General features: G+C 42.4%; 1 protein-coding gene across 18 annotated transcripts in view; it reads right to left on the reverse strand.

The window, feature by feature from the left end:
* Positions 1-25,476, reverse strand: part of MTSS1 (MTSS I-BAR domain containing 1) — a 165,012-nt gene that overhangs the window by 31,366 nt on the left and 108,170 nt on the right. For 17 of the 18 annotated variants that reach the window (XM_087891392.1, XM_087891389.1, XM_087891391.1 and 14 more), the window contains exons 4-6: positions 20,374-20,458; positions 19,148-19,239; positions 15,283-15,357 (exon numbers count right to left, since the gene is read on the reverse strand). In XM_087891392.1, the coding sequence (XP_087747518.1) occupies positions 15,283-15,357; positions 19,148-19,239; positions 20,374-20,458 (252 nt within the window). Of the gene's footprint in view, positions 1-6,280; positions 7,084-15,282; positions 15,358-19,147; positions 19,240-20,373; positions 20,459-25,476 lie in introns of those variants that run through there. The other variant, XM_060681846.2, reaches the window with a different exon arrangement.

Below are 25,476 nucleotides of genomic sequence, written 5' to 3' on the forward strand. Positions count from 1 at the left end.
TATCCTAGAACCAATAGTGGATTGCTGCCAGTTCAAGCGAATCAGTAGATGCGGCCCACCTGCCCGGCCGCAATCCCATCCTATATCGCTGTGTTTTTGACGCCACATGCATGGGCGGAAGGAGCGCGAGCGAATTGCCCTGTTTTTTTGATGCCGCATGCATGCGCGGACGGCGTTCAGGAGTGAATTGCCCTGTTTTGTGATGCCGCATGCTTACGCAGATGGCACACGCACGTGCTTACATTTCCGGTGCTGATCGAACCAGTTGTTACAGTATGTGACGCCCACCTCTGCCTAGAGCTTAAACCTGAATCTTATCCAGAAACTTAGGGACAAATGCAGAGATTGATGGAAGAACAATTTCTTTTAAAGTAGGACATTTGCAGACTGACCTATGTGAAGGTTATGTAAGAACTCTTATTGAAGGACTTACGGTCCTTCCAGAGATAAGAGAGTCCAGACATTACTCTTAAAAAAAAAACCAGAGCACCCATCCCCAATTTAAATATCTCCCACATAAACAACATTTGAATAACACAGTAAAGGTTGGTGTGTGTTACGGGTGTGTGTTTATCCACATATTTATGTGTAACTGCAGATTTTTGACAAAAGAGAAAGAAAGAAAAGAATCTTACTAAGAAAAACAGATTTCAATAAACAGGTAAACTAATTCAGGTTAAACATTGCAAATATTTGTATCTCTAATGTATGAACCGTGTTTACCTCCTACAAAAAATAACCTTACAGCAATATTATAAAATAGTATTATAAGAACATATGATATTCTTCTAATATGCTAATCACATCTTATGACGTTTATATTTAATTTCCAGATTGTAGTTGGAAATACTGTATCTAAATCCTAGCTAAACAATACTCTTGGAAGGCAGAGGCATTAATTCAGGGGTCAGCAACCTGCGGCTCTGGAGCCACATGTGGCTCTTTCATCCCTCTGCTGTGGCTCCCTGTCACCAGTCAGCGCCACAATTGATAGGGCTTTCAGTTAGGATAGGTAGAGGAAAAAGGACGCCGTGCTAGGAGGACACACTATGGTGGGGGGAACCGGACTTCCGGTTGGTTCCAGAATTGAATGGGGGGCTTCCGGTTAGGGCTTTTGTGGCTCTTTGAGTATTTAAGGTTGCCGACCCCTGCATTAATTCAACCAAAGATGTCGTTGGACATGGAGCGCGCTGCATTAAGAAGACAAACTGAAATTGTGAGATGGTTCAGAAGGCTTAGTGTGAGGTTGAGTCTTGGATTTAAAAGCACATTTTACATCTTCCATGAGGTTTCAGCTGTAGAATAATATAGATAACAAAATACAGTTGCAAGAAGTGAAGGATTTACAAGGATTAATATTCTGAAGCCCATATACCCAGTGTCTATATTTATACATGTTTAACCAGGTCACGTAAACACTCAGTAATTATATTTGCACAACAAGCTAAACTTGATTGGTGTTAACTTTAGTTATGACTTTTAGAGGTTTAATATGTAACTCACTCAAGAAATTTGGTTAAGTTTCAGCACATTGTGCAAATGTTGAAAATGAGCTTATTCCATACATACTGTGTGTTATAGGAATGCAATCTCTAAATCTTCGTGTGTAATTTCACTTCCTTTATCCTAACAATCTTTTCTCTGTTCCAGCTCTCCCAAGTATTACTGTTTTTTGTATCTTAAACCATCACAACTCTTACAACTTTATCAAGAAGCATAATACAAGAAGCTGAAGGGACAAGTAGCAATCGTTAAAGCTTCAATTTCTACCATGGAAGCCATCAACCAAGAACCAACTTGGTTTCACCTTCAAATAAGAGGCCTTTTGATAGGTGGAATCAATCATCAATCATGTCTCAGTTCCCTGTCAAGGAATGGTTTTCCTAGGTCATGGGGCTCTAAGTCACTCAGCTACCACTAACTTTCAGAACAAAAGTTGGAACCACAATTGTTCAGAGTATCATTGATGATGGGAACGCCATTTCCTGCAGATTTATTCAATCTCTATTGAAGGTTACTTGCAATTTTTAAGACCCACCAAAGATATATCAATTGTTAACTGAATTTCAAAGAAAAGAACAACTAAAAAGTGAGCTTGGACTGGAGTTATCTGGCTATTCAAGTGCAACTGTGCATGTCGGCATATGTACCTAAAAATACTAAATCAAAACTAAAGCCTTAAATCTCCTGTTAAGTGCTGAGAGATGCCATATGAATGTAACTAGAAGCTTAGATGTACAGGAGTTTCAAACTGATTGTGGTTCAATCAGTGTTCTACTACCAGGATGGAATTTAAGGAGACATTCACTTCAGAATCTTATTTAATATGAATATTGTCAACTAGCTAAAGATGGAAGGCGATTTGCAATAGTTTTTGGAAGCAAAAAGTCCTAGCTCTCCATTTATCTAAGCCAGGGGTGTCAAACTCGATTTCATTGAGGGCCGCATCAGGGTTGTGTTTGATCGCAGGGGTGTGGGGGGGAGAATGGGCATGGGGTGTGTGGCCAGCATGACATTACTCGTGTCGGGGGGGGGCACCTGTGGTGGCCTGAGTGCTCTGTCAGCAAAAACGGGCTCCCGAGCTCCATTTTTGGCCGGGATGGCCTCCTACAACCCTCTGCCAGCGAAAACTGAGCTCCGGAGGGCGACATGCAGTCCTCACGAGCTCCGTTTTCGCTGGCAGACACACTGAGGAATGGTCCTTTGCTGTTTCCAGGACGGGCCAGATCTAAGCACCCCACAGGCCGAATCCGGCCCCCAGGCCTCGAGTTTGACACCCCTGATCTAAGCGGTTGGCTCGAAGTTCTCTTTATCAACTTTCACAATTAAGTTCTCCTTTTTTTCCCAATATGTAGCGTATCGTTTGCATTTCATGGATCTCCTTGCGTAGGTTAAGGTTAGGACACAGCGTATATCTATATCACTTACTTCGTTTCACCAGCACGTATACCAAATCACTCATTACCTATCCATTACTTCTCCATGACCTCTGAGAGAAGCCATTCAGAATGCCAACAGAAGGAAGAGGAGAGAGATGTCAGACGAATTCAGGGACAGTAGATAAGAATGCCTGAACCATAATCTAATTTGATATGCATTTTAATAGAAGAAATGGATGAACTGTCTGTGGGGCCCATATGCTTACAAACACATTCCATGTAATCCTCAACTTACAACCACAACTGAGATCAGAATTTCTGTTGTTAAGCAGTGAGTCACACCCAACTTTCTTTTTTTTTTAACCATACTTGTTAAATAAATTTTAAGCAAAAGTTGCTTGTTTTGTAATAAAATCGATATAATATAGCCGTGATGGCGAACCTATGGTACGCGTGCCACAGGTGGCACGCGGAATCATATCAGTGGGCATGCAAGCTCAGCTCCACCAGCTGATTTTCGGGCCTTCCGGGCCCACCAGAAGTTGGCAAACGGGCTGTTTTCGGCCTCCGGAGGGCCTCCATGGGGTGGGGAAGGCCGTTTTCGCCCTCCCCAGGCTCCTAGAAAGGCTCTGGAACCTGGGAAGAGTGAAAAATGGGCCTACTGGGCCCACTGTTCCATCACGTGCGAAAAGCGGGGGGAGCACGGGGAGGTTGCACGCACATGCGTGGGGGGTGGGGCGCATTGAATTATGGGTGTGGGCATGCGCACGCATAACCACCCCGCGCTCTCCCCCACTTTTGGCACGCAATAGCAAAAAGGTTAGCCATCACTGTAATATAGTATGTTTTGCTCCTCTCAGGTTTATGAGATTATTCCCTGAATTAATGTTTAAGTTTCAAGATTGGAGAAGCATTAAAGCTGCCCAGAAGTAGCAGGAGGAAAAATCCCAAACTGATTCAGTAAGAGCTTTCTGTGGTCTATAAAAATAACCGATTATGGAATAGGAAAAGAATTCCTTAAATATTTCATCCACAAAAAAAACCCCACTCCATCTAGCTGCCTTGATAGAAGCGTTTTAAAATTCACAACGTTAACATATTTGGTCTAATGGTGACACTGGCCTAGAAACCAGGAGACTATGAGTTCTAATCCTACCTTAAGCATGAAAGCCAGCTGGGTGACTCTGGGCCAATCACCGGGAGATTTTGAGTTCTAGTCCCACCTTATTTTTAGAGAACGAAGCTTCTTCACTTTTGGTGAAATAGGTGCAAGAATTTTGAAGTTACTCTCCTATCAATTCTGGATAAATGTTTGGTCTAGTGGTTACGGTGCCAGGCTAGGAACAAGAGACCGTGAGTTCAAATCCTGCCTTAGCCATGAAAGCCAGACCTTAGGCTAGTCACTGTATCTCAGCCCAATTCACTTGTTATTGTGGGTTGTTATTGTGAGGAAAATAGGAGGAGGAAGGAATTATTAGGTATATTCTCCGCACTAAGTTATTTATCAAAATAATAAAGATGTGATACCAATATATAACAATGTATTATACTTTTTCACCCCAAAGTATAGCTCATTTCAGCCTCATTATCATCGTCTTTGTTATCATCACTGTAATTGAGATGAATTATTTCTACCAATTTCTAATAAGAGTTCTTTTAATAATCAAGGTATAACGTGCAAGTGATTTAAGATAGAAAAGAATTTTTTTAAGATCAAGGGATTAGAAAAATAAATGGTTTTAGGTTCTACAGACATTAAAAGGTGTCTCTTTTTTTTAAACAGACTGCTTTAAAGATCTTCAGAAACTTCTCCCACTGCTCCAGGTTGTCTGACACAATCCTAACTACACAAACTAAAAGTCTGCTGCTTCGATCTATTATATGATCATTTTGGTTACCAAAACGGGTTGCAATCTTAGTAGCAAAAAAATGTGTATCTATTGCTAGCCACAATTAGAAGTTTAGCCTAGAAACTTGAATAATCGTATGATTATGTATCTTATGATTCATGATTGTAACTATGATTTATGATCTATGATCTATGACTTTGTTTGTATGTACACTGAGAGCTTCTGCACCGGAGATAAATTGCTTGTGTGTCCAATCATTCTTGGCCAATAAAGAATTCTGTTCTATTCTGTCCTGTCCTGTCCTGTCCTGTCCTGTCCTGTCCTTCTTTAACATCTGATGACAGAATAAATATTTTCATGCACTACAAAATGAGCTACTACTTTTATTTACTTCTGGATAAAGAAGAAGTAGACCTCAGCATCTCCTTGCTCGTAAGACTGCAAGTCCAACATTAGCTTTAATTTTAAAAAGGCCTAGAAAACAAGTAGATACTAGAACAGTGATGGCAAACCCATGACACGTGTGTCCAAGGTGACACATCATGATGTTTTTGGATGATAAACCCCGACATTCACCTGACAACTATTCTCAAAAGCACATCCCGTTCTAGTGTGATTTTTTTGGGGGGGAGGCTACGGACTCGTGGAGGTTGCTTGAGAATGAAGTATGCTCTTGCGCAACCTCCAGACCTGCCGGTAAGTTGCGTGAGAGGGATGTGCTCTCCTATGGCCTCTGGAGCCTCCAAAAACTCTGTAAGAACCAGGCAAGCTTTCATTCAGTTTTTAGAGGCTGCAGAAAAGCATTCTCTTGAAGTTACTTTTTTAAGGGCGAAAGGCTTGTGGAACCTCAGGTATGCCACAGAGACCTGTCAAAGAGAAAGAGAACCAAGGTCTGAAGGTAAGTGGCGTGCAGGAGATCTGGAATGGCAGTAGTGGCTCCACTTCTGGACAAGCTTTGGCACTGCCAAGAAAGATCACTGTTCAGTCTGGCCAGGATTGGGGAGGGAATAGAGCAGGGGTGTCAAACTCGATTTCATTGAGGGTTGTGTTTGACCTCAGCGGACTGGGGTGGGCGTGGCCAGCTTGATGTCACTCATGTCAGGGGTATCTGTGGCCTGCCAGCAAAAACAGGCTCCTGAGCTCCGTTTTCAGCTGCGCCAGCCTCCTGCCACCCTCTGCCAGTGAAAATGGAGCTCGTGGGGGGGGGCACCACGCGCGGCCCTCCCAAGCTTCATTTTTGCTGGCAGAGGCACCGCAGGCCAGTCCTTTGCCTGTTTCCAGATTGGCCCCATGGGCCAGATCTAAGCACCTCGCGGGCCGAATCTGGCCCGTGGGCCTTGAGTTTGACACCCCTGGAATAGAGAATTGTTTCTTATTTGTTCAGAGGGTAGGTGGGTGTGACATGCCAGCAGGGTCAAACATTAAGACATTTTCCAAAACTTCTGACCTGCGGAGGCCAAAATGGTTGCCATCACTGCACTCGTACCGTAATTTGACCCCCGCCAAAGTGACCCCAACCAGCCACCAGGGAGAGTGCAGGGTGAAACTTACCCAGTGCCTCTGCTGTCAAGAAGATGAGCATGATGGGAAATAGCAGGATGCAAAAATTGACACACACAAAAAAAAAAGGAAAATAAAAGAAGTCAAAACCAGCACTCCAAGGGTTTAAATCATCATTCTAAGCCTGAAGAGAAACACACTGATCACAGCTCCATTTTTCCAACAAAACCTTTTGTATAAGTCTTTTCCGAGTTATGAGTCATGGGGCGGTTGTTGGTTTTTTCGGCTCTTTTATGTGTCAACTTAACCTGATTCATCTTGACGAATTGGAACAGGAACCATTTAAAAAAAAGAGACCTCAGAAGGTTCGTCTTCTGATCCTTCAAATCATGACTCAGAAGATCCTTTTTTGTTCACCCATTCTAGCTGACCCCCCCCTCCCCAAAATCTCTCCATTTCCAATCCTTTGGCCAAAGCGAGCCATAAAATACCAGCAAAGCAAAGTCCAAGGGACCCGATGTCCTAAGCTAGAATTTGAAAATGATTCCATGAAATGGACTCGCAAACAAATGGGTCACAAATGGAACATTTTTACCATTGTGGCACAAAGAGTTCCTGGTTCAAAAAATTACAATTAAGAGGAGAAATAGAAGGGGAGACTGGAAAGGCAACAGAGAAGGAAAACGAAGGTGTGTATTAAATCTTCAAATTAAGTGGCTCCTGTTGAAAAGAGCCTTCAAACAGCTTTCTCAAACCTCTATCCTCTAGGTAAATTGGATTATAAATACTATTATTCAGCATGCTTCAGTAGTTTGCCTGTGTTTTATCCCTGCTGTGACCTGCATGGGCTCCCCATTTTTATCCAGCTGCAATTCAATATCACATTTATAGCCAGCTTACCTGTGCAAACACCACTCCCTAAAGAGATCTATCCATCCCATTAGATTACATAGGTTGTTCCAGGTCCCCTCTATTAAATCTGATCCTCTGGCAGGATCCAAGAAGCAAAGTTTTTCTGTAGCTCTATGAAATGGAACAGTCTCGCCCCGATTTTGGGTTTAAGAGTTTTAACTTTTCCTTTTTATGATTTATGCATGTTTGTTGGCCGTCTAGGGTTCTTGTATATAATAAGCAACCATTATTTTTTTCCCCAAATAAATAAAAGAGACAATGGCACACAAAAGGAAACCAAGATTAAAATAATATACCATATAACAAGGGCATCCCAACACAATTATAAAACATTAGCTATGCCTGTTGCTGTGGATGTCATTTGCTTTCCGGGCTCAATATTGCCATTTCTACTCAAAAGCAATTTTTGTTCAACCTCATATATTAACAATTCATCGGCACCAAGCTAACAAAACAGAAGTTGACCAGATACTTCACTCTGTATTGTGTAGGATTTTTTTAAAAAATTATCCCACGTGTTTTGTATTCTTGGAACAATTAGAATAGTTTCTGAAGCTGATTACAAACTTGCCATAACTATATTTTAAGAGATCTAGAAAGAAAGAAAAAACCCAAGAGAATTTACAGTCCTTGATTTACAATTATAATGGAGCCTACCAATTACATTTGTAAATCATGTTGCTTGTAAAGTGGGTTATCACATGTCTGATCTGATTTTACAACCATCTGCAGCATCCTTCGGTCACATGACTGCAGCTTACGACATTTTTGCCGAAAACCATCATTTACTTCTGGTTTAGAAGTCATGATGATTATAAAGTAGGTTATCCCATAACTGACGTTTTTTTTTTTTTTTTGACAGCATTTGTTAAATGAACACTGTGGTTGTTAAATGAAACCATGGTTTGCTTTGGGGCGTTTTGCCAAAACCTGAAAGTACAGGTAGTTCTTGACTTACAATAATTCATTTAGTGACCATTCAAAGTTATAACGGCACTGAAAAAAAGGGACTTATGGCCGTTTTTTCACACTTATGACCGTTGCAGCATCCCTATAGTCATACGATCAAAATTCGGACGCTTGGCAACTGGTTCATATTTATGACGGTTGCAAATATCCCCAGGTGATCAGCTTTTGTGACCTTCTGACAAGCCAAGTCAATGGGGGAATGCAGATTCACTTAACAACCATTTTACTAACTTAACAAATGCAACAATTCACTTAACAACTGTGACAAAAGGAGTCGAAAAATGGGGCAAATTTGCTTAACGAATGTTCCACTTAGCAACATAAATTTTGGGCTCGATTGTGATGGTAACGCCCGTAAATGCTGGGTTTTGGCAAAAATGTTGCAAATTGTGGTCATGTTGGCTCAGGATGACATGTTGATTCAGGATGAAGGTTGAGTCACTTCCATCCTTCCAAGGTGGGTAAAATGAGGACTTAGACTGTTGGGGGAAATATGCTGTATCTTAGAGAGGCTTAGAGAGGCTGTCAAACACTGTGAAGCGGTATATAAGTGCTATTGCTATAACTGAGCACGGCAATTACAGGTCTAAATCATATTGATTGTAAAGCCGGTTTACCTGTTCCCTGACCTTTTTTGCAACAGTTGTTGTGGCAGTCGTAAAATGAGTGTGGGACATTGTAAACAGTCATAAAAGGGGGTCAGCTGCCAAGCAGCCAAAATATCACATGACCAGGGAGGCAGCTGTCAGAACTTCAAAATTGGGTCTTAAGCGTTTTTAGGGGTGTCCATCATAACTTTGATGGTTGCTAAGCAACTGATTATAAGCCAAGGACTATTATATTGTATTTTCACTGTCTCTTAAAGAGATAGTTTCCTTGTTTTTTCTTTACTGAAGTTTGGGAAGAATTGGTAAAGCCACATTCAGTCCTCAAATCTTCCCTGGGAAGAATTTTAACTCATTATTTCCAACTTCTTCAGACATGTACATGTCTGCTCTTGTCCTTTGCCTTAATACTTTTAAAACACAGTGCTTCTTTCCGGGGGTTGTCATAAAATGTAGTAAAAATAACCAACATAATGGCCACAACAGTACAAGTAAAGCTCTGCCCGTTTTCTTTTTCTGAATTTACATTGCACATGTGAGGCATACAGTTTGGTGGTGACGGCACCAGATTAGAAAACGGGAGACTGTGAATTCTAGTCTTGCTTAAGCATGAAGCCATCTGGGTGACCTTAGGCCAGTCACTGACTCTCGGCCCAAGGAAGGAGGCAATGGCAACCCATTTCTGAAATCTTTCCAAGGAAACTGCAGACTTGTCCAGGCAGTTGCCAGGAGTCAAGACTCTCTCAAAGGTATGCATGCACAGACACATACATGTGATACACAGCAAAAACAGGTGGAGTTTCCATCACAACACTGCAGCTATCTGTAGCTGATGGCCAGTCTTGCAACTTTTTTTGATTCATAATACCATCTTCAACAACTGCTTTTTAGAACTGTGATAGATGCTATGCAGCAATATTGGCTGCATTGACTTACAGTATATTCCCCTTCCTTCCTTCCTTCCTTCCTTCCTTCCTTCCTTCCTTCCTTCCTTCCTTCCTTCCTCAATCCTTTTCCTTCCTACCTACCTTCCGTCCTCCTTCTCCTCCCATCATCTTCCTCCCTCCCTCCCTCCTTCCTCATTTTCCTTCCTTCCTTCCCCAAATTAATTTCTTCTTAAACGGGTCTTAAAAAGATTGCTCGTTTTTAGCTACAAATACTTCCAGATGTTGTTTCTGAATTGCTACTGAGAAAAAGAACTCTTGCCACAGACAATATACTTTTCCAGTGAGATCCTTTCTGTTGGAAGACTTCTGGAAATGCTTTGCCAGAAAGTAAAATAACTCCCATTTATAACCTCTTTGCATCTATCAGCAGCAACCAAAATGGTTACTCTCGTCTTTGAAAGGAGGGGATGCTATAATTGCCCACCGTTAAAAAAGTCTAGTTCAGCAACTGACCTAAAAAATAATTGGGCTGGAAAAAAATGCATAAGAGAAAAAGAAAGATACAGCTAAGCATTTGGAAATTCTTCTCAAAATATGCTTTAAGATCTACAGTTTTGGACTTTCATACACTGGATTTTGTGCTAGTTTCAATATATTACAGGTAAGTCCTCAATTTACAAGCATTTGTTTAGTGACCATTTGAAGTAAGAATGTCACTGAAAGAAGTGACTTAACAATCGGTCCTCCCACTTAAAATTGTCACATCCCCACTGTCACAGTGATCAAAATTTGGCTGCTTGGCAACTAATATGTATTTAAAAACACCCTCGGGTCATGTGATCACTAGCCAGCTTCCAATGGGAGACACTGCACTGGCTTAACGATCACGTGATTCACTTCACCCAGAGTCCCTTGGGAGTTGGGCGGCATAGAAATATGATTAATTAAATTAAATTCACAACTCACTTAACCACTACTTCGGTTCCCAACTGTGGTTGTAGGTCGAGGACTATCAGTATGTACTGTCTGTTCCAACAAGGTTTTAGAGCAGTGTTTTTCAAACTTGGCAACTTTAAGATGCGTGGACTTCAATTCCCAGAATTCCCTAGCCAGCAAGTCTGCCTGGAGAATTCTGGGAGTCAAAGTCCACTCGTCAAAGTTGTCAAGTTTGAAAAACACTGCTCTAGAACTAATCCTACATCAGGACCCAAACAATCCTGATTTAAAAAAAAAAAAAAACACTTTAGCCTTAGTTTTGGACTTCACAAAATTCAACAGTGCAGTCATTTATTCATACTTTTTTATCTTTTTAATTTCAAGCAAAAGCAAAAGGGAAGAGTTAATGTTCTACAAATTGAACCTTCATAGCTATAATTTTAAAGGTTAAAAGATATAACTGAAACAATTCGATAGCCGCTACAGTGGCTAATTAGCCCCGTTATTCTTTTGAAATGTATATTATCCCAAATTTAATCTAAAACCAAAATCTAATGAATGGAGGATCCCTTTTTTAATGTGAGGTTTTAAAATTTAGGCCAAGAAAAGGGAACCTGTGTTGCAAAGGCAGCTGACCTTTTGTGAATCTACAAAGGGGCAGAGCAGATTAGCAGATTAGTCCTTAAAAGCAAGATCGGCAGGAAATTCTAGTACTGTAGACCAGAAGGCAGCAATGACAAAATAATTCCATCCTATTGCAATGTTGATATATTCATCCAGTCACCAAAGGCCAAGCTTGGCCTAAACTCTTACTTAGGCCTCAGCCTAAGGGAGGCTTATCTGGAAAATCTACAAGATAATTCAGCTCCAAAAAGTCCTGCCTCACTGTCAGAAGGCTGGGTCAGGTTCTCCTCGACTTACAACAGTTCATTTGTTCAAAGTTGCAACGGCACTGAAAAAAGTAACTTATGACCTTTTTTTTTTTTAACACGACCATTGCAACATCTCCATGATCAAAAATTTTGCTTATCAAAAGGTCGCAAAAAGTAATCATGTGACCTTGGGTTACAGCAACGGTCATAAGTATGAACCAGTCGCCAAGCATCTGAATTTTGATCACATGATCATGGGGATGCTACAAAGGGTGCAAGTGTGAAAAACGGCTGTTTTAACTTTGAATGGTCACTAAACGGACTGTTGTAAGTTAATTGTTAATAATTGTTAATTTCCAATTTATATACCGCCCTTCTCCCTGAGGACTCAGGGCGGTGTACAGCCAAGATAAAAAACATAGAATACAAATATTAAAATATTTAAAAATATATATAAATTTTGGCCCGAAAGTTAAGAATCACAAACTAATTAAAAGAATTTAAAAATTTCTTCTAAGCCAACCCGGCTTGCTGAAAAAGATAGGTTTTCAGGGAATGACGGAAGGCATTGAGGTCATGGATTCTTCTTATCTCCGGGGGCAACTGATTCCAGAGGGTGGGAGCCCTCACAGAGAAGGCCCTCCCCCTGGGGGCCACCAGCCTACATTCTTTGGCTGATGGCACCCTGAGGAGGCCCTCTCTGTGGGAGCGCACGGGTCAATGGGAGGTCGTCGGTAGCAGCAGGCGGTCTCGGAGATAGCTAGGCCCTATGCCATGGAGCGCTTTAAAGGTGATAACCAACACCTTGAAGCACACCCGGAAGACCACCGGGAGCCAGTGCAGCTCGCGCAGGAGCGGTGTTATATGGGAGCGCCATGTTGCTCCCATCACTACCCGTGCTGCTGCATTCTGGACCAGCTGGAGCCTCCGGGTGCTCTTCAAGGGGAGCCCCATGTAGAGAGTGTTGCAGTAGTCAAGGCGAGAGGTGACGAGGGCGTGAGTGACTGTGCACAAGGAATCCCGATCAAGAAAGGGCCGCAACTGGCGAATCAGGCGAACCTGATAAAAGGTCCCCCTGGTAACAGCCGTCAGATGTTCCTCCAAAGACAGCTGCCTATCCAGGAGGACTCCCAGATTGCGAGCCCTTTCAGTGGGGGCCAACGACTCGCCCCCAATAGTCAGTGATGGAGTCAACTGACTATATCGGGATGCCGGGAGCCACAGCCACTCAGTCTTGGAAGGGTTGAGCCTGAGCCTGTTCTTCCCCATCCAGATCCGCACAGCCTCCAGGCACTGGGACATCACTTCAAGGGCATCGTTGGGGTGGACTGGGGTGGACTGCCAGTATATAAATAGGTTTCCAGCATACTATGTGGCAGTCAGCATGACTGTTGCATTCCGATAATTTTCCTACTGCTGTCCATCAGTGTGCTTTTCAATAGATTTGATAATTTTGCAAAAAGGAGCTGTTATTTGTTTAGATATTACATTTAGATCCCTCTTCACAGGAAGATTCTCAGCAGTTACACCAATAAACTAAAGGAAGAGCGCATTGACCTATTCTCCAAAGCACTTGAGGGCAGGACAGAAAGCAACAGAATGGAAACTAATCAAGGAGAGATTTCCTATCAGTGACAATAATTAATCAGTAGAATAGCTTGCCTCCAGAAATTGTGGGTGCTCCATCACTGGAGGTTTTTAAGAAGAGGTTGGACAGGAATAGTAGAGGGCCATGATGGCAAACCTATGGCATACGTGCCACAGGTGGAACGCAGCGCCCTCTCTGTGGGCACACGAGCCGTCAGTCCAGTTTAGCTCCACCGCAAATGCGCATGCACCTCCCGCCTGTCAGCTGGTTGTCGGGTCTCTGCCACATATGTGCGGGCGTGTGGCATGTGCAGGGGTGGGAATGTGTGTGGGGACTGCACACGCATGTGTGGGGTGCATGCGCAGGTATTGCATTTGGGGGCTTTCTGGGGCCCGCGCACATTGGGAACTCGATCCAGAAAAGATTCGCCATCATGGGTATAGGGCCGTGATGGCGAACCTGTGGCATGCGTAGCTCAGCCGGAGGTTGGCAATTTCTGGCCTCTGGAGGACCTCCAGGGGGGTGGGGAAGGCCGTTTTCGCCCTCCCCAAACTCCTAGGAAGGCTGTGGAGCCAGGTGAGAGAGAAAAACGGGCCTACTGGGCCATCGCATACCATGCTACTGAGCCATCGCGTGGGGTGCATAGAATTATGGGTGTGGGCACACGCGCATGCAACCCCCCTCCTGGCACGCAATGGCAAAAAGGTTTGCCATCATGGGTATAGGGTCTTCTGACTAAGGAGGCGGTTGGACTACAAGACCTCCAACGTCCCTTCCAACTCTCAATATTCTGTAACTTCACAGTTAAAACTCGCAAGCCAATCATTTTGGGGCTCCAAGTGGGAGCATTTAAATACTAAAATGTATCTATTACTTGAAGAATACAAGTCTTATTTCCTTTTCTTGTGAGTAAAATGTTGTGGTTGGGTTTCCCCCAATGTTTCGCAGGCTCACCAATTTCTTGAAACAGAAGGCAAGGATTATCTAGCCAAGGTGACATACTCGGAGAAGGGGGACGTTTCTCCATAATTTTCTAACTGATTAGTAGCATCCCTATTCTAATTAAGAAAACATAATTTCCATTCTGAATTTTAAAAAAATACATGCCTTTGACATTTCAAGAAACACACTTATGGACACAGAATTGCAGGTGAAAATTAAACTGGTATGAACGAATATTTATGTGCTCATTTTTTCGCCTCCCAACAGTCCTAGACCTTCAATGTCTCTGGAGCAGAAAACTTTATTTTTATTTGTTTCTTTATTCTCATTTTTGAGAAGAAGTGCACATCTATAATCTAATTCCATTAAATCTCAAATGTACCAAAAGGCTCTTGTGGGCTCTGGAATTGATTTATTTTATTTATTTATTTAGTTTGTCAAACATGTACAAGATAACAGGCATAAGTATAAAAATGGACATGAGCACAGTCCAATTTTGCATTCCACTGAGAAGCAATACCGTATTTTTCGGAGTATAAGACGCACTGGAGGATAAGACGCACCTTAGTTTTTGGGGAGGAAAATAAGAAAAAAGCTGATTGGCAGGTGGATCAGCCTCCCGGAATACCCCCAATCAGCTGTTTCCAGAGGTGAATTTTAGCAACAGGTTCGTTGGTTTTGAGCTCTGTGCCTTGCTTTTTTTTTCTGCCTCTGAAAGCCTCTGAAACAGAGCTTCAGAAAAAAAGGCTTTTTTTCTGAAGCTTCTTTCAGAGGCTTTTTTTCTGAAGCTTTTATTCTGAAGGACTATCTGTACTCTGTTCAATCTCCTTTCTTTGGTATTGGTATGTAGATAAACCTCTTCCGATCTGTTGGTTATTGTGTCATTCTCCAGATTTGTTAACCTAGTTTGGTTAGAACCTTTACTGATTCTTCTTTTGTTGCTTGTCATATTATTTTAGATAAAAGCCTTTCAGAGGCTTTTCTTCTGAAGCTTCGTTTCTGAGGCTTTTTTTCTGAAGCTTCTTTCAGAGGCTTCTTTCAGCCTCTGAAATCTCCGTTTGCGAAGGCTGGGCGGTGTTGCATTTGGAGTATAAGACGCACCCAGATTTTCACCCTCTTTTTGGGGGGAAAAAGGTGCGTCTTATACTCCAAAAAATACGGTAGTTCTGTCTAGCAAGTTCAACAAAGGATGTCACTCAGGGTTGTCCACAGAGGAGGAACTGAAAGCCAGCTAAACAGCAATATGTGGTGATTATGTTTGCAACTTTTCATTTGCGGATAAAAGTGAAACCTTCTGATCAGGTCTCTATCAAGAGAGGGAAAAAAAACGAGAGAACCGTACCTTTCTTTGCCTTCTTCTGAAGCTTCAGGGTATCTGAAGATTTCTTTTTTATTTCCTGGCGTGCTTTTTTGTATTCTACGAAGAGAGAGTGAGAGATTGTATATAAACATATTTGATAGGCAATGGGGCTAGAAGCTCAAGTTAGACAAGCAACGTTGGAGACGAATTTTAATAGTAGCACTGAGTAAGCGAAAGCTACGCTGAATTCAGTAGGGCTTATGCCCAGGTAAGCTTATACGAGATTGAAGCTTAAGCACTTTTCATTTTAATGGCCTGGTGCATTTAACATTTTGCACAAACGAAGGTCAGGAAAGAATAGGAAAACATAATCAACGGAGGTTACAGGGGTCGTAAGTAATCACAGAAGGGATTCTTGGCAATTGCCATGGCATCCTTTTTTTTACATAGAAGAATAAGGTCACTAGACTAATCAATTTATGATCTGGAACAAGCAGGACTCTTTTTGACCAGCAGTTGGAATGACATACATATCCTCCCGTAGCCGAAACCAAAATATAGGACAAACCAAGCAATATCTTTTTTTTTTTTTGCCACCTTTCGACACTGACAAATTTATCACAATGTGGACTTGAGACCTCATTTGTATCAGCAGATGCTTAATCTCTCTCTCTCTCTCTCTCTCTCTCTCTCTCTCTCTCTCTCTCTCTCTCTCTCTCTCTGTGTGTGTGTGTGTGTGTGTGTGTAGCATGTGCATAAACACAACATATGGAACGGAGGCTAAATTGTAAACTGTGGGATCAGAGCAAAATCTGTTTTTTTTTAAAAAAAGGCCATCACATTATCAACAGAAACTACTGTGCATTATTATGCTGTTGAAAATGTAAGACCATGGAGTGTAACTCGCTGCTCAATGCAGGAATCCAGGTTAAAGCACCTTCAGTATCATCCAATTTTTAAATGAAAACATCCAGCAATGGAAAACTTGCCATTTCCCTCAGAAATGGGTATCTTCTGGTGACTGACCCTTTGTGTCTTATTTCTATCATCTATCTGTCTATCTATCTATCTGTCTGTCCGTCCGTCCACCCTCTATTTATTTATTAAATTTATAGGCTGCCCATTTTGCCTCAAACGTAACCTTGGGCGGCTTACAATCAGTTTTAGGCTACCATATCTAGGCTAAAGAGAGAGACGGTGGACTAACTATTGTGAGGCTAAAGGCCACAATGTGGGTGAGTTATGCGAATGGGATGTATTTTTAGGGAAATTCTGAAAGGTTGGTAAATAATAATAATAATAATAATAATAATAATAATAATAATAATAATAATAATAATTATTATTATTATTATTATTATTATTATTATTATTATTATTATTATTATTATTATTATTATTATATTTCTATACTGCCCTTCTCCCGAAGGACTCAGGGCGGTGTACAGCCTATTTAAAAACACAAGACAAAACAACGATTAAAAATTTAAAATGATTAAATAGATTTGGCTCAATTTAAAACCCCAGAAATTTAAAATACCCCAATTTAAAATTATTATGTTGATAGCCCGGCCTGGCGGAACAACAGGGTCTTCAGTGCGCAGCGAAACACCTGGAAGTCGGAGATCTTACGTATTTCCGGGGGCAGTTCATTCCACAGGGCTGGGGCTCCCACAGAGAAGGCCCTCCCCCTGGGTGTCGCCAGCTGACATAACTTGGCCGATGGCACCCTGAGGAGACCCTCTCTGTGGGAGCGGACTGGCCGGTGGGAGGCTATTGGTGGCAGAAGACGGTCTCGAAGGTTTTTTAATTAAATTTAAATTAAAAGGATATATTTTAGGGTCTACAATGTAAAATTTTTACGTGCTTCCCATCTCAAATGCCACCCAAATGTACCCTTTGATTTTCTGCTACAAAGAAAAAAAAAAAAGATTTGGGGACAAATATCAGGAATTCAAGCTCTCCTGCCCAGCATCAGGCAGCTGGCTGGATTGTTGAACAGTTTCCGTTGTTAGGAAATTTTTCTTAACATCCTGCAGGAATGTGTCTTCTTGTATATGAAGACTATTGTTTCGTATCCCGAGACAACTGAAGTCTTGCATCAGCAATAATTGTTTGGGGAATGTTACTGTTAATATTCTGAGAGCCATTGTCTGAAAGGAAGGAACCCATCAGCAGGCAGATTTTTAACAACCTGTCAGGGAAACAGCGAACGGCCTTGAAGGACACAGGAAGAAAAGCTGTTCCCAAAGCAAGGGGTAGATATGCGAGGCTTGAGCCCAAGCCAAGAAAATAACTTGAGAAAATGTATTAGACAAGCCCCTCCCTCGTTCTCAAAGAATTGTGACCAGAAAAAAAACACATCTGTCTTTGACTGAGTCAAAAGCTGGGGACCATTGGTGGAGGAGGCGTGTCTTCAGCTTTGACAGACTCAGTCTAATTGGCTCGCAGAAAAGGTCAACCCATTCCTGGATGCTATCTCCACCACAATGGAGAATTGGGAGGGAGGAGAGAAGGACATTCAGACTTGCAAATTTCTGTTGCCGTAGCAGTTATAAGTTGTTCTGACATCTATCTACAGGAGGTCCTCGACTTACAACCATTCGTTTAGTGACTGTTCAAAGTTGCAGCGGTGCTGAAAAAAAGTGACTTGTGACTCTCTTTTCACACTTACGACTGCTGCAGCACTCATGTCGTCCCATGATCAAAATTTGGATGCTTGGCAACTGGTTCATATTTATAGGAGTTGCAGTGCCCCAGGATCACGAGATGACTTTTTGAGACCTTCTGACAAGAGCAAGCCAGATTCGCTTAACGACCATGTTACTAATTTTACAACTGCAGTGATTCACTGAACAACTGCGGCAAAAAAAGTCATAAAGTGAGGTAAAAGTCACTTAACAATTATCTCGCTTCTTAGCAGCATACATTTTGGGCTCAATTATGGTCACAAGTCAAGGACTACTTTTGTCTGTCTGGCTATCTAGTTATCTAGCTACCTACCTACCTACCTATCTTGAATGTTGCCCATCTCGACAAAGGAGACTCTAGCCAGAAAGATGGGAGCAGATCAGGGGTGGGATTCAGCCGGTTGCTCCAATGATCAGCTGAGAGAGAACCAGTTCGCTCCGACTGTCAGCTGGGTCCATCCGCCCTATACCTACCTTTATTTCGTTCGTTTGAAGCCCAGCTGATAGGCGCAGCAAAGCAGATTGCCGCGCCTCAGCTGTTTTTAGTGCTTTTAACACTGCTTTTAATGGTGTTTTCTAATGGCCTGTGTGCGCTCACGCTCAGCGAACCGGTTGTTACACTGGTTGAATCCCATCACTGGAGCAGATCTGACCTCAAGGGGCAGGATGTTTCAGAGGGAGCCATGGCAGTAAAAGCTCTTCTTCTGGAGTCTGTCAGCCAAAATTCCTTGGCTGATGGTTACTGCAGCATGTCCCTTCTGTTGGTATGAGTGGGTGGGTTAATCCAGTGGTGAAATCCAATTTTTTTTACTACCGGTTCTGTGGGCATGGCTTAATGGGCATCGTGTGGCTTGGTGGGCGTGGCAGGGGAAGGATACTGCAAAATCCCCATTCCCTCCCCACTCCTGGGGGAAGGATATTGCAAAATCTCCATTCCCACCCCACTCTGGGGCCAGCCAGAGGTGGTATTTGCCGGTTCTCCAAACTACTCAAAATTTCCGCTACCGGTTCTCCAGAACCTGTTAGAACCTGCTGGATTTCACCCCTAGGTTAATCTCATCGGGTGAGCTGGTTTCTCAGATAGCCTATGCTGTTGGTTTCTTAATCTGGTCTGTTTTGTTGACTGACATCAATTTTCCTTCTGTTCTTGTCTCTACCCATATTATTCTATAGTTTCTTGGGCCCCCTCCCCCGCAGTCCCGCTTCCATGTAACTACCTTTCGCATGGTCTTTGTCCAGCTGGTTGGCCACTTTCTTCCATTCTTCCATCTGCTCTTGAAGTGGGTTTATCAGACAGTCAATTAAAGCACTAATTTTGTTGAGAAAACACAAAGAGGAATCAAATCCTGCAGGAAAAGAACCAATCTGAATCTCCCTCTAAGCCTTTTAAAGGCACACTTTTCCCACACATGAACCAAAGTCCAGAACTTAGAAAGAATCTTAAGTCCAATTCAATCACAAGCACATAAATCAGGTTTAGCAATCCTGTAAGAAAGGATTCACATATTGCCTCAAGGCTGCCTATAGAGTAAATGACAGGCTGTTTGAGATTGAGAGGCTGGGGGAATCCTGGGAGTTGAAGTCCAGACGTCTTAAAGTTGCCACAGTTAAGAAGTATTGGTTTAGCCCAAGGCCACTCAATGCAAGAGTGGCGAGAAAGGACCACACTTAACCTTTCAGTGATGGGTTTGCAAACAGGAATGCTCAGGACAAAGAAATTACCGGGACAAATCACATGCTAAATCTGATTTAATTACTGTACATAGGCATGTAATCTAAGTTCAATTACTTACAGTTAATTTGATGATTTGCCATTATCTGATAATTTTCCCATCTGCTACGTTAAGAAAAATGACAGTTTTGTGGCATCACTGCAAGAAGGCTACAAGCCAAATCCAAAACTCTCTAGGGAGGCTCAATCTGTGCATCCTTGCTTTTGTGACTACGAAGCACAATTTGGATTTGCAGCAATACTTCCCTAATTTCTGTCTCAATCTCTTAATCATTACGCAAGAACAACTCCTCAATTCATTCAAGAGTTGCCAGAAATAGGCCCGCAGAGGGGAAAACTGTTTTTTGCAACACTAATCAATGTTCTCAAAAATGGAAATCACGCGTTTTGCCATTCTTCACCCACTGCTGAGTTACAGTAATGTCTGAAACAGGAATTCCTACTTTGAAAATACAGAGCCAGCAAGTCTGACTTCTCACGATGGACTGTTCAATTTTCTCCTCTGCAAAGCCCAATTTGTACAGTGAGAGAAAAATGAAAGGGTGTTTCCAGCCAAAAAAAACTTCGGAGGTTAGATGGAAATCGGCCCCAGTAAACAGCTTAATATGGTCCTGAATGAAAAAGACTGAGTACCAATTAAATTCTGAACACCATCCAGAATCTAATGAAACTCTATTTCCAGACCGTCAGCTGGCAACATGCATAACTCACCTTGAAAACTGTCTGAGCTTGGACTCAATGCTTCGATGTCGCATGCACATTCTGGTTAAAGCAGAGCCAATTTCTCTAGTAGCACCTGAAAAAGAACAAAAAATAGAAATGGCCTTAACATATCAAAACCTGCATCACACGTTCATTCTGGCAAAGAAAATAAGCATGTAAAACACAGATCAGACTGAGGGTATGAAGCATTGGGGCTCAAGAACCTGACCAAACCTTATGGGAAGGGGAGGGGGCTACAGAAATCCATAACATTATTACACAAATTCTTGGATCCTGCTGACACTGATAACTGGATAACACAGAATCAGCCTAAAACGAAGTACATTTTGATGTATATGGAATTGGAAATAAAATATGAAACTTATGAGAGCCAATTTGGTGTAGTGGTTAAAGATCAGGCTAGAAACTGAGTGACTGTGAGTTTTACTCATGCCTTCCTTAGGCCCAAAGCCAGATGGGTGACTTTGGGCCAGTCACTTTCTCTCAACCCTAGGAAGGAGGCAATGGCAAACCACTTCTGAAAAACCTTGCCAGGAAAACTACAGGAGTTTATTCAGGCATTCTTAGAGAATCGGACACGACTGAATGGTGGAAGGGAGGAAAAAACCAGATTTGGGATGAGATTATATTTTTGAAAATCATCCCTCCAAATTATTTGAGTGTGTTGCAATGAGTGTGGATAGTAAAAGAAATATATATATATTTTAAAAAAAATAATGAAATAGCTTACAAATAAAATTTTATCCAGCACTTTAGTATTAATAGAGCAAGGGAGTCAGCTGATTTCAATAGTCAGACTTCCTCAAACTAATGCCTCTCAGATGGCTGGATTTTATTTGCCATAATGATCATTTAGCTTGGTCTTGCGAGCTGGGGACTATAAGAATTGAAGCCCAGCACATTTGAAAGGTAAGTCTAACTCTACCCATCTTTGTAACCCACGTCAAAAATTGATGACAAACGCTAAGAATTCTAAAGTTGTCAAGTATCAGGAACGTAAAACAGAAATAGAAAATGAGACCAATTAGAGCTGCAACGTATCTAATTATTTAGTTGCTCCTTGTTTATGAGATGGATGCAAAGTGTGATCCTCTTCTCATTCAGAAACCAATTCACAGGAACTCCAGGTTCCTACACAGCCAAGAAACTGTATATTACTATATTTGATTGCACGTAAACATAGACGTCAACAGTAGATGGTGCTGTTTCTAAAGGACATGAGAACTTGGCTAGAACTGCCTTGCTGAATCAGTGGAAAAAGATAGACTTCCTTGAAGGAAGATCAGAGCATAACCAAGACCAGGGGTCAGCAACCTGCGGCTCTGGAGCCGCATGTGGCTCTTTCATCCCTCTGCTGCGGCTCCGTTGCCAGTCAGCTCCACAATTGATAGGGCTTTCAATTAGGATAGGTAGGAGGCAGGGGTGGGTCCTAAATTTTTTTACTACCGGTTCTGTGGGCGTGGCTTATTTTGTGGGTGTGGCTTGGAGGTCATGTAACTAGGTGGGCGTGGCTAGCTGGTCAGAGTCATTTCTGGAAGGTCCTCACACTTACGACCAGTCCTCGCACTTACGACACGACTCATTTGTTTGCTTTTAACACTGATCAGCTGTAGGACGGCCCTTTGAAGCCCTGTGGCAAGAGTTTAAACAGTTTTTTTCCCTCTAGCCATCAGCTGGGACTCAGGAGGCAGCAATAGATTGGGGGTGGGACCAAATAAAATGTAAGAATAACGCGGGGGGGGAGGGCGGGGGGGGGAGAACCGATTCAGTGACATCATATGGTCACCGCTACCGGCTCGGCCGAACCGGACAGAACCGGGAGGAACCTACCACTGGTAGGAGGAGACTATGATGAAGGAACCAGACTTTTGGTTGGCTCCAGAATTGAACGGGAGGCATCCAGTGAGGGCCTTTGTGGCTCTTTGAGTGTTAAAAGTTGCCGACTCCTGACCAAGACAATCCAACCCTTGTTTATTATAAGCACCAGTCAAGAAATATGACCATGATTGAATATAGATCTCATCCAGCCACTGACACATTTTTCCCCCCTCTGAATCTGTTTTATAGCATTCCATTTTTTGCCCTAGCCTCTTCTTGTCTTCATGTTAACTATGAAAGATTGCAAAGCCATTAAAGTTAATGCAGTGCCATTAAAGAATGGCTGTCACAGAGCTACCATAAATTCCTTCCTATTTAGGCAGGTAGGGGTCCTTCTTCTGAGGATTTCTAGAAATTTTATATGCTTTTTCTTTTCACTCTCACAGACCTATTCTCATTTTTCACCGATGGGTGATTTCAAACTCTAGGACAGGGGTCTCCAACTTTGGCAACTTTAAGCCTGGAGGACTTCAACTGGGAGTTGAAGTCCTCCAGGCTTAAAGTTGCCAAGGTTGGAGACCACTGCTCTAGGAGACGGAGGGATCTTTGCTGTTTTCTCTAAATAGTTTGGATTTTCAGTGAAACTGAAGTCTATGGGTTGAGAAGGCGGCAGCCATAGATCCTAGGATTCTACAGCAAACCCAAAATAGCATTCACAATTCAATTAATTTAAAATGGATAGTGATGAGGAAGATCAGAAGGAAGAATGATGACATTGGTGAGTTACCAAAACTCAGAAGCTTGGGGCATTAAGAGGCTGCCACAAAGAAGGGGGGGGGGTCAACCTATTCTCCAAAGTACCTAAGACCGGGCAAGAAAGAATGGATGGAAACTAATCAAGGAGAGAAGCAACCTAAAACTAAGGAAAAAAAATTCCTAACCATTGGAACAATTGATCAGTGGAACGACTTGCCTCCAGAACATTTATTTTGGGTTGGGACAATGAGTTGATATAAGCATAGCTTCTCCCAGTACATTCAAAATATAGTTTTTCAAAATGGGACAGAATAAATATGTATTTACCAACTGAATCTCTGATCACTTTATTGTATTGTCAAACCCAACCACATATGGTTTAAGACAGAAACCCAAATTATTTCAGAGGGTGGAAGTTTGAATGTGTCAAAATGGATGGATGGGAGGGAGGGAGGGAGGAATTGGACTGCTGCAAAACAAGCCATTAGGTTCTAGGTAAGGTAAAGGTAAAGGTTCTCCTTGCACATATGTGCTAGTCGTTCCCGACTCTAGGGGGTGGTGCTCATCTCCGTTTCAAAGCCGAAGAGCCAGCACTGTCCGAAGACGTCTCCGTGGTCATGTGGCCGGCATGACTAAATGCCGAAGGCGCACGGAATGCTGTTACCTTCCCACCAAAGGTGGTCCCTATTTTTCTACTTTGCATTTTTTACATGCTTTCGAATTGCTAGGTTGGCAGAAGCTGGGACAAGTAATGGGAGCTCACCCCATTACGCGGCACTAGGGATTCGAACTGCTGAAGTGCCGACCTTTCAATCGACAACCTCAGTGTCTTAGCCACTGAGTCACCACGTCCCCTTAATTAGGTTCTAGCATCACATTTTATTGGAGGAATGTCCCTGAGGACCTCAATGGATGGTAGCAGAACATCTTGAGACAAGGAAAAGATTAGTCCACCAGACTAACAAATGCTTTCTGATTGGTTACATCCACCCTGGCACCCATTTTATGAATTTGCAGATTTTCTGAAGCATTGCGAATGGCTCCACTAACTATCTACCCTCACCCTTCTACTTATGTCCCCAGCACCAAATATTTACATACTCCCGTGATGCAGCTGGATGCATTTTCACCTAGGGCAACTGATGGGAAATTGTTGCTGTTTGCTAAAATGGGCAGCTATAGAAATCAGATAGACAGACAGACAGCATAAAATACTTCTAGTATAAAAGCACCCTGCAAAACTGCTGTCACTCCTGGCTAATCATCAAACGTTCTTTAACTGTCCTAATGCTCACACTAAAAGAGTACTTCTACATCTATTTGCTTAGAACAACCCCACTGAGTTCAAAGAGTTTTATTTTCAGGATATGCGCATACAAGAGTGTAGGCAGAGTCAACTGCATTGTCGAACAATGTAATGGTGTTCTTTCACTTTGCTGTTTTAGTTATTTACAGCTTTAACACCAGAAGCTTCAAATAGTTAAGCAATAAAAAGTCCACAGCAAAGAAGGATGCATTTATTTCGTTCTGCCTCTCTCTTTACCGTTCATTCTTTTCCTCTCCCTCACCCCACCCCATCTTCTCAGCCAGTTAAGTGCAGGAAAGAAATTCAGAGAATAGGAGGAGAAACAGAATGCAACCCTTAAAACACAAAATAAATATCCTCTGAAAACATGCAGACTCAACTCAAAAGATTGCAGTGAATACCAACTTTCCTTCCTTCCCTCCCACTTACATTATTGCTGGATCCCTAAACGTTTTTCCAACGCTTGGCATTTCTACCCGTGAGTGTGTTTCAAACACAAGCACTTTGTTTAACCAGCCATGCCCCAGTGTACATGAACTCTTCCTTATAAATATTGCATCGAGATAAAGACAATGTTAAATAGCTTAAATTCTCTGTATCTTATGGCTGGACAGCTTTGCTATGAAAGGGGAACCCAAAACACAACCGCGTGCATTTCTACTTATGAATTTATTACGGATTTCCTTCCATTAAAATGGACACAGGATTTGGGGAAGCCGAAAGTCTATGAAAGGGATCCAGCAGGAAGGGAGGTTTCCCCACCCCCCTTTTCGCATTTCAGTGCCTGGTTTTTTTTAAAAAAAACTTTTGTTTCCTGTAAAATGGTTGCAAAGGCCTGATGTAAATTTCCTTCAATTCTTTTGCCACTACTAATATGGGAAGACCAAGAGAGAATAGCTGCAGACATTGTATGGTGACAGGGAATGTACCTGTTGTAGTTTGCCAGCAGCCTGCGGAGCTGGTAGCGGAGTCGGACAGTGAGGAGGCTGAGGAAGAACATGGGCCAGTCCTGGAGGCTGGGGAGGGCTCTGTGTTGGAGGCAGAGATGGGGCCAGGAGTGATGTGCGGACTCCGGAGCCTCCAGAGACTGACAGCAGAGAGGCAGAGGAACAGGAGGAGCCTGTTCCTAGTGCACGCATGAGAAGAGCTGCCAGAAGGCAAGAGCAGCTAAAGCAAAGAGGACGACTCGGGAGTAAGGCCAAGAGATGATT

This window comes from Pantherophis guttatus, chromosome 3 (genome assembly GCF_059756535.1).
Source record: "Pantherophis guttatus breed Tessera chromosome 3, ASM5975653v1, whole genome shotgun sequence".
NCBI classification, from domain to species: domain Eukaryota; kingdom Metazoa; phylum Chordata; class Lepidosauria; order Squamata; family Colubridae; genus Pantherophis; species Pantherophis guttatus.